Source organism: Camelina sativa, chromosome 11 (genome assembly GCF_000633955.1).
Source record: "Camelina sativa cultivar DH55 chromosome 11, Cs, whole genome shotgun sequence".
NCBI classification, from domain to species: Eukaryota; Viridiplantae; Streptophyta; class Magnoliopsida; order Brassicales; family Brassicaceae; genus Camelina; species Camelina sativa.
In genome coordinates, this window is record NC_025695.1 from 21,900,383 (window position 1) to 21,910,609 (window position 10,227).

Sequence of the window (10,227 nt, forward strand, 5' to 3'; positions counted from 1 at the left end):
GATGTTTTAGAAAAACTCTAGTTAGAGTTTTACTACCGGTTTTCAACTCAAAATCAATTAACAATGAGTCGATTGACTCTAACCATTTACTTAATTAGTCCCTTCCGATCTTTCGAACACACCCTTCGAGATAATGGCTATTCAATCTATTAATCTTCACAGAATTCATCACGTCTTCTCAAGTTAGTGTTTTGTAACTATCTCGACGGAATTAAGCCTTCATTGATGCCATCAATTAGTGGGGGTGGGGGTGATCAATCCGGTTTGGACAAACATGTAACCATAATAAATTGATGAGAGTAAAAAATACATCCATTACAATGCATCCATTAAATACTTTAGGTGACAAGTTTAAATCCCACTAATGACGAGTTTAAAGGTAATAATTTATATATGTTTGGATTAGTTTGGGTATCCGATCAGACTCGGGTATATGATTTTAATAGGTCCTAAATCCATTCAAATATTTTAAAATTTTGGATACGAGTCGGGTTATCGGGTTTAGGTATTTTGCCCAGTCATAAATTGGATTATATTATGCTGATACTATAATGAATATAATAATACATTATTAAAACAAAAAAGGAAAGATATACGAATAATATAATCAATAAGTGAAACACTCAATTCCAAACATTCGTAAACCTCATAGACTATACATATATGCATTAGGTCACCTCCATCGGAGGTTTCTTAACATAAATATCTTATTTTAGAGAGACAAAAAACTATTAATAAACAATTGTGTAAGTTTCTTAAATAGTAAAAATTGGTTTTAAAAGTTTTTTAAATAAGAGGTTTTAGAAATTTTGGAAGGAGATTTTAAACTATTTAAGAAATTCAAATTAAATAACAAAATTTGTATGATCCCAATAATAAGAAATTCATGTTAGAAAACTATGGTTGGAGATGCCCTTAATAGCTTCTAATAATATAGAAAAGAAAAAAAATCGATTGTCACTCTTAAAAAACTTTCACATGGTGATACATATCTCTTTCTGAAGAGCATCATCATTATTAATCTCTCGATTTAGGTCTCTCATACTAAGCGTGAATGCAACCTTAAGTAAAATCATAAACTATAATAATATTTAATCAAAAATCAATTCAACAGACCAATCACAAAGAAAACATATATAAGAATCGTTCTCATGTTTTTTTGGAAAAATACCTCAAACCCTTTAAACCAGAGAAGTCTCTCTCCCTCACACTTATTTTTTTATTAATGGTAAGAGATGGTGTGAGAGACCACCGTTAGAGGTGGTCTAAGTATCTATATTTTCTAACGGTGGTCTAAGTATCTATATTTTATCGGGATATTTACTTTAAAGAGGCTTCTCTCGACCAACACCATCACGAAATACATCATCATCTCAGAAATCAATGAATTAAAAGAACTTTGCTTTGGATAAAAAAGTTAAACTGTAAAGGAATTGTAACATCCGTGAACCAATTAGTGGGTTTTTGGGATGGGTGTCGATCGACACCAACAATTTCTGGTTCGACTAAATTGTTTTAAATCGTCGTTTTGGCACGGTTTGGTTTAAGTGGGATCCCAAACCGAGGTATATAAATGTGAAATCGACCTGAGGGTTTCGGGGATTAACACTTTTTGCCGCTACAGAGAAAAGTTAGAGAGACAAGGGAGAAGAGAGTGTGTTTTTGGGAGATTTTGGGGATTCAAGGCTTGTTTGGTGAGACTGTTCCTGTGGAGCGGAGATCTAGGGCTAGGAACGAAGAAGAAGCCTTCCAAGGTGTTGGATTCGTCAGTTAGGGTCAGAAACTTCCTGCAAAAGAGGTGGATGCATGATCATGGCTTATCTAAGTCTGAGAATCCTTTGTTTTGCTTGTTTTGTTGTGTTTTGTGGTCTATTCTTGTATGTGTGGTTGGTTGTTGGTTCCCTTGAGTTTCCAGGAGTTTTGGGTGAACTCCGGACGATTTGGAGAATTTGGGAAGCGGTTCTTCGACTTTTGATTTCGTGCAGATGTGTTGCAGAGTCGGTGTCGATCGACACCAAGTTTTGTTAGCAGCGGTTGATGCTTGTTTTTCCTGGTTTGTTGAGTTTGGTTGTTATTTGTTAAACATTGGTTTCTCAGTTGCTTGTGTGTATAGCTTAATAGATGGGAGGATTGCCTCACTAAGTATTTGTGATAATTCTTACGCATCTCAATTGTTGTTTGTGGTGTGCAAGTTTGTAACGCGGAATCATGGCGATGAGGAAAAGGATGATCTAGGATCTTGTTTATGTGTGGATGGTCTTTGTTATATTGTTTATGTTGGAACCTTGGAGAGAATGGTTAGTAATGTTATTGTATCAAGGATATATTGGTTTTGTATTGTTGGTATGTTTCCGTTGTGCATATTGGTTGTTGTTGGTTTAATGATGTATGGTGTTTTGGTTGGTCTAATTAAGTAGTATGAGATGCTTAATTATATATATATATATATATATATATTATTACTATTATTAAAAAAAACGGGTCGGGTTGTTTCAGTTTGGTATCAGAGCCCTTACGGTTCTAGGGCGGTTAAGTGGATTGGTGTTAGAGTGGTTTTATGGGAATTTAATTGGTTCAATTATTTTTCTGTTCCTGGATGCATGATGTTGTGTGATGAAATTGATTATGAGTACTTAGTCAATTTGTTTGTGGTATGGAGTCCTAGTATCATCCTCTTCGGGCCTTCAATGAGATTCCACGGTAAGATGTGTGCTTTGTGTGTGGTTTTAAATTGTGTACTTAGCCTTTTGTTTTGGTAGTGCAGATGGTTAGAGGGAGTGCTGTTGCTGGTCGAGGACGCGGATGTGGTCGTGTCCGTGGTAGGGGCAGAGTCCCTGCAGTTAGTGAGTATGTTGAGTAGAGTGTGACAGTTGAGGGTGTCGGCGAGTCGCAGGGCTTCCATGTGGGGTCCATGAGTGTTGTCGGGGGTACTGAGAGGACCGTAGGCGCTGATAGAATCGGCGATGCTAGGGTTTCAGGTGCGAGAGTCCCAGCAGGTGGAACCCCTGGAGGAGGCGTTGACCTGGTGAGCTTGTTGACACAGCTGTTGGAGTGGATACCGGGAGAGGTACCGGCTTAGGCTCAGGTAGTACCGCCAGTGGCGGCGGAGGAGCAGCAGCCAGTGGCTGCGGATGTAGGAGTTCATTCTCGTTATGTAAGTATGCTGAGGGTGATGAACTACATCAGTACTGAGCGGTTTTTGGGTGGTACTGATCCTACTGTTATAGATGTGTGGAGGACGAGAGTGGAACGTAACATCCAATCTCTTAGATGTCATGAGGAGTTTTGGGTGGACATAGGGGTCCACAATCTGATTGGTGACGCTCATTTGTGGTGGAGATCAGTGGCTGCTAGGAGACTGCAGATGGAAATGTCTTGGGCTGACTTCGTCGAGGAGTTCAAACGCAAGTCTTTTCCTAGAGAGGCACTAGACCGTTTGGAGGTGAAGTTCCTACAATTATCTCAGGGGACTCGGTCAGTGCGGGAGCTGGACTTGGAGTTTAGTCGACTTCTGATGTATGGGGGTCGGGCGATGGAGTCTGAGGTGGCTCAGATCAGGAGGTTTATGAGGGCACTTCGTGATGACTTGCGGGTTCATTGTAGAGGACGAAGTTATGCTACAAGAGCGGATTTGGTTGAGACCGCAGCTGAGATTGATTAGGACATCCGGACACAGGTGTGACGGTCACTCCAGCGGTTCAGACGAGTGAGACTCAACCGAAGCAAGGTAAAAAGAGGAGAGTACTTCGGAGGTGAGCCAAGGTGGTCTAGGATGCTTTGGATGCGGGAACAAGGATCACAAGCTCGCAAACTGTCCCAAGAGAGATGGACCGCAGGGGGATCTTGGAGTGTGCTTTCACTGTGGAGAGGTGGGGCATGTAAAGCCTCGCTGTCCTAAGTTGCAGCCGTTGGTGGTGGCGGTAGCTCAACCAGGGGTACAGCCGGGAGCGCATACAGAAGGAGCACTGTGAGTTTACACGACTATGGCGACGGGAGGATCGAGTAGCATATCCGAAGCTTGTGTTCTTTATTATTTTTGTTAGTTGCTTTGTTTTCTTTATTATTTTTGGGTTACGAACGATTGTTGCACTTTGAGGTTTATTAAGATGAGTTTCTTTTATGGAATTTTTGACTCGTGTGTCATGTAGAAAAAGGAAATAGCTCGGGACTTTTATAAATGGAAAGTTTCCATAAATAGAAAGTTTCTAAAAATGGAAAGTTGACTTGTGAGTTAGAGCTTGCTATTTTTGGAAAGTGTACGGAAAATACCTTGAGGGTAGGGTGTTCCTGGGTGATCTGCTGGTGGTCATGGTAGCATTTGGGAAGGAGTATATGGTGGTTAGTATGACATTGTGATGTAAAGTTGGAAAGTGGTTGGAGATGTCAAGACTTGTTTGCTCTAGGGACGGTGGGTCATGAACAACTCATAAGGAGATTATGGTTCATCTGAGGGGATGGTGGTTCCCTGTATACCGATAGCTTGAGGGGTGGTAGGCCCTGAGAGCGGCAGAGGAGATGGTGGTTCTCCTGGGAGATGGTGGTTCACCGGAGGGGATGGTGGTTCCCCTGGTACCGAGATCTTGAGGGTGACGACCCAAGAGTGAGACGGTATCGCTCAAGGATGGTGGTCTGAGAGTGAGATCGGTATAACTCAAAGGTTTTAACCTGAGAGTGGATGAGTTGGGAGCGAATAATGTCTAGGACGTTTGAATAAGCATAGTGATTGAATGTAGATGTCGCGGTTGATGGTAGTTTACTCCTGGGTTTAGTGTTGACCAGTGGGGTCAAGACTTTGTTTGACCAGTAGGGTCAGAATTGTGTTGACCAGTGGGGTCAGGACCTTGTTGACCGGTGGGGTCAGGATTGTGTGGACCAGTTGGGTCAGGACTTTGTTTGACTGGTGGGTTCAGGATTGTGTGGACCACTGGGGTCAGGATTGTGGGGACTAGTAGGGTCGGGATTGTGCAGACCAGTAGGGTCGGGATTGTGCAGACCAGTAGGGTCGGGATGGTGTGGACCGGTGGGGGTCGGAATGGTATTGACTGGTGGGGTCAGGATGGTGTTGACCAGTGGGGTCGGGATGGAATGACCAGTGAGGTCGGGGTGGTTTGGTCCAGTTGTGTCCTGGTTGCGGCAGACCGGATGGTTGGGTGGTGCGAACTGTTGCGACAGTGGTTGAATGAGTTTTGCGGTCGAGTGGCAGTGTTTTGCAGATTCGAGGACGAATATTTTGTTAGAGGGGGAGAATTGTAACATCCGCGAACCAATTAGTGGGTTTTTGGGATGGGTGTCGATCAACACCAAGGGTGGTGTCGGTCAACACCAACAATTTCTGGTTCGACAAAATTGTTTTAAATCGTCGTTTTGGCACGGTTTGGTTTAAGTGGGATCCCAAACCGAGGTATATAAGTGTGAAATCGACCTGAGGGTTTCGGGGATTAACACTTTTAGCTGCTACGGAGAAAAGTTAGAGAGAAAAGAGAGAAGTGAGTGTGTTCTTGGGAGATTTTGGGGATTTAAGGCTTGTTTGGTGAGATCGGTTCCTGTGGAGCGGAGATCTAGTGCTAGAAACAAAGGAGAAGCCTTCCAAGGTGTTGGATTCGTCAGTTAGGGTCAGAAACTTCCTGCAAAAGAGGTGGGTGCATGACCATGGCTTATTTAAGTCTGAGAATCCTTTGTTTTGCTTGTTTTGTTGTGTTTTGTGGTGTATTCTTGTGTGTGTGTGGCTTGTTGTTGGTTTCCTTGAGTTTCCAGGATTTTTGGGTGAATTGCGGACGATTTGGAGGATTTGGGAAGCGGTTCTTCGTCATTTGGTTTCGTATTGATGTGTTTCAGAGTCGGTGTCGGTCGACACCAAGGCAGAGTGTTGATCGACACTGAGGGAGTGTCGGTCGACACCAAGTTTTGTCAGCAGCGGCTGATGCATGTTTTTCTTAGTTTGTTGAGTTTGGTTGTTATTTGTTAAACATTGGTTTCTCAGTTGATTGTGTGTATAGCCCATTAGATGGGAAGATTGCCTCACTAAATATTTGTGATATACTTATGCATCTCAATTGTTGTTTGTGGTGTGCAGGTTTGTAACGTGGAATTATGGCGATGAGGAGGAGGATGATCTAGGGTCTCGTTTGTGTGTGGATGGTATTTGTTATATTGTTTATGTGGAGCCTTGGATAGAATGGTTATGAATGGTATTGTATCGAGGATATACTGGTTTTGTATTGTTGGTATGTTTCCGCTGTGCATATTGGTTGTTGCTAGTTTAATGATGTATGGTGTTTTGGTTGGTTTAATTAAGTAGTATGTGATGATTAATTATATATATACTAGATAAGGGCCCGCACGATGTGCGGGTTTAAAAATTGTTGAAGAAAATAAATCCTAAACCTTAAACAATTTTTTGAAAATATATAAATAAATTATATTTCCTAAACTAAATATATAAAAAATTTAATTTAGAGAATATTTGTATTTACTTTCATACATTTATTTATATTTTTATACTTTTAATATATTATAACAATTATTACAATAATCTAAAACTAAATTATATCCCACTAAAATTTTTGCCAAATACTCATCATTACAAATATTATTATTGTCAAATTTCAAAAACGTTTCACAACTTATTTACAAAATATTTTACATGAAACAAATTTATCAAAGCAACATTTAATAAGTAACCATGTATAATTTTACTCTATGTTTTACCATTAAAAATATGTTCTTACACCCAAAATTATTTTATTGTTAAAGTATGCTCTTTATCACCACCTATAAAATGTCTTCTAAACAAATTAAACAAATTTTATGTTGCTTTACTTTCATTTTGGCATAATTATAGTTCTTATAATTACTAAAATTGTTTTGTGACATAATTTCTTTAACCATGAAGTTTTTTTTACTCCAAAGATATTTTGGATGAACAATTGGTGAAAATTATCTACTCGATTACAATGATTTTATGACTAACCCAATAAAAATTGAGAAATTAAAAAAAAGTTAATATAATATAATAAAAATAAAAAATTTGAAAATTATAATCAGGATGATATATATAAGTCTTAGATAATTCAAATATACAAAATAAAAACTTTATATACAATTTAAAACAGGAAATATGTCATCATCACGATAAGGATCAACGACCTATTTACTCTTCAGAAATATCCAATTGTACTTAANAAACAAATTTATCAAAGCAACATTTAATAAGTAACCATGTATAATTTTACTCTATGTTTTACCATTAAAAATATGTTCTTACACCCAAAATTATTTTATTGTTAAAGTATGCTCTTTATCACCACCTATAAAATGTCTTCTAAACAAATTAAACAAATTTTATGTTGCTTTACTTTCATTTTGGCATAATTATAGTTCTTATAATTACTAAAATTGTTTTGTGACATAATTTCTTTAACCATGAAGTTTTTTTTACTCCAAAGATATTTTGGATGAACAATTGGTGAAAATTATCTACTCGATTACAATGATTTTATGACTAACCCAATAAAAATTGAGAAATTAAAAAAAAGTTAATATAATATAATAAAAATAAAAAATTTGAAAATTATAATCAGGATGATATATATAAGTCTTAGATAATTCAAATATACAAAATAAAAACTTTATATACAATTTAAAACAGGAAATATGTCATCATCACGATAAGGATCAACGACCTATTTACTCTTCAGAAATATCCAATTGTACTTAAACAACTTAAAGCTATGACCTCGTCTCAAATATTCTTGAATCATAAATTCTCAACTTATTTTTAACCGATTCAAAAATTCTCATATATTTCTCTATATACGTGGTTTAAAGGTTTTGCGAACCTAATTCGATAGAAAACCACATAAATCCGGTTTGAAAAAAATTTCAAAATGGTATACCGTTCCAACTTCCAAAATTTGAAACCGCTTCTCAATTACTCGATCAAGCAGCTCTTGTTTCAATATCGGAATCATCAACATTATTCAGAAAAGACAACTCTAAATTTTGACCAAAACATCAAACACCGACTTATCTTCCAAACTTATAATGCTACTAACTATAGAATCACTTTTGGAACCTCCATCAGTGTCTCCATCCTCGATTAAATTAGCGGGCTTATATACTTCGATTTCATTTATTGCATCTGATTGCTTCCATTAAAAACCTGCACGAATCAATGACCCACGCAATAGATCGACAAAATTATATAAGAAAAAAAAAACAAAGATCAAAGCTTTCGATAGAAACATGTAATGTTATGTATATATAATGTTATTTTCTTAANAGTTAATATAATATAATAAAAATAAAAAATTTGAAAATTATAATCAGGATGATATATATAAGTCTTAGATAATTCAAATATACAAAATAAAAACTTTATATACAATTTAAAACAGGAAATATGTCATCATCACGATAAGGATCAACGACCTATTTACTCTTCAGAAATATCCAATTGTACTTAAACAACTTAAAGCTATGACCTCGTCTCAAATATTCTTGAATCATAAATTCTCAACTTATTTTTAACCGATTCAAAAATTCTCATATATTTCTCTATATACGTGGTTTAAAGGTTTTGCGAACCTAATTCGATAGAAAACCACATAAATCCGGTTTGAAAAAAATTTCAAAATGGTATACCGTTCCAACTTCCAAAATTTGAAACCGCTTCTCAATTACTCGATCAAGCAGCTCTTGTTTCAATATCGGAATCATCAACATTATTCAGAAAAGACAACTCTAAATTTTGACCAAAACATCAAACACCGACTTATCTTCCAAACTTATAATGCTACTAACTATAGAATCACTTTTGGAACCTCCATCAGTGTCTCCATCCTCGATTAAATTAGCGGGCTTATATACTTCGATTTCATTTATTGCATCTGATTGCTTCCATTAAAAACCTGCACGAATCAATGACCCACGCAATAGATCGACAAAATTATATAAGAAAAAAAAAACAAAGATCAAAGCTTTCGATAGAAACATGTAATGTTATGTATATATAATGTTATTTTCTTAATTAGCTGTCCTATTATGTTTCAAAAATAATAATTTTTTTGACATAACTTATGTTATTCTCTTTAAATTTGTTATTCACTATTTATTTATTAATAAGCTAATAACATACATGCTTAGTGAATTAGTTTTTTGTTTATACATGTCAAAATCTTATTGAGAAAACACGTATAATATAATTAACGTACAATGGAAAATAGATTAGTTTTGTTAATTTTCTTTTTTGATTTAGAATTTTTTTTAGATATAAACATGTAAACTTTATTTAGATTTGATATTATTTTCTTAATTATCTGTTTTGAAAAATAATATTTTTTTGACACGTGACAACATTTCATCAGTGTATTTGACACATGTCATGATCATGTTAATGGCTAATTTGAAAACCCTATTTTATAAAGTAAGATTTTTAATATAATAAAAAAATTAGTTCAGACTTCAATTCAAGCTATTTTATATAGTAAAATCGGTTTTTCATGATTTTCGATTTCTTCGTTTTCTTCGCATGTGCCTTCACAAATCTTGTTGCAGTATTCAGTGTCTGAAATTGGCTAAGCATAGTGACATAAAATTTATTTATTTATTTATTGTGCAAACAATGACATAAAATTTAATGTGTTAGGTTATATAGCATAATTATACGACCAAATATGGATGGCACATAGTATATTTATTTTACCATGTAGTGGTTGAGAATCTTTTGTAACGGTGAAACTCTGATATGGATGACACATAGTATATTTATTGGTCCCCAACTAGAATCACCTTCCCTGGTCCACAGTAGGTTATTGGTGCGCCAGACGTTCCTGGAACCCTCGTCCCCACCCTTTAACAACCTTTCCACAGGACAAGCTGTCACCAATTGAACTGCAGATCTATAATTTCGTGCAGATCAATTGGTGACAGCTTGTCCTGTGGAAAGGTTGTTAAAGGGTGGGGACCAGGCCTCGAGGAACGCCTAGCGCACCAATAACCTACTGGTTGGATTTGGATATCCACAGTGATTGGTTAGGATCGATGCCCTACAAGGCCAGCTCGGAGTCCGTTGGGACGGCAAGCGGGCGGGCTAGCGGGGTCCACAGACGGTCCATTGGGGCAGCTAGCGGGGGCTAGTAGGGTCCACGGGATGGGTTGTCACAAAACGGGTCAGATTGTTTCAGAAATAGTATCTAGGGAACCAAAAGGCTCTAATCATAAACTCCA

General features: G+C 36.9%; 1 protein-coding gene across 1 annotated transcript; it reads left to right on the forward strand.

The window, feature by feature from the left end:
- On the forward strand, window positions 2,912–3,661 carry LOC104728209. Its single transcript, XM_010447230.1, has 2 exons — window positions 2,912–3,025; window positions 3,080–3,661. Exons 1-2 carry the CDS (start codon window positions 2,912–2,914, stop codon window positions 3,659–3,661), a joined length of 696 nt encoding a protein of 231 aa, XP_010445532.1.

Excerpts from the sequence above, each read along its gene's own strand:
- LOC104728209 (XM_010447230.1), top strand. The coding sequence starts at position 2,912 with ATGAGTGTTGTCGGGGGTACTGAGAGGACCGTAGGCGCTGATAGAATC. Across the intron at positions 3,026-3,079 it reads CTGGAGGAGGCGTTGACCTG|GCTCAGGTAGTACCGCCAGT; the intron begins GTGAGCTTGTTG and ends GTACCGGCTTAG.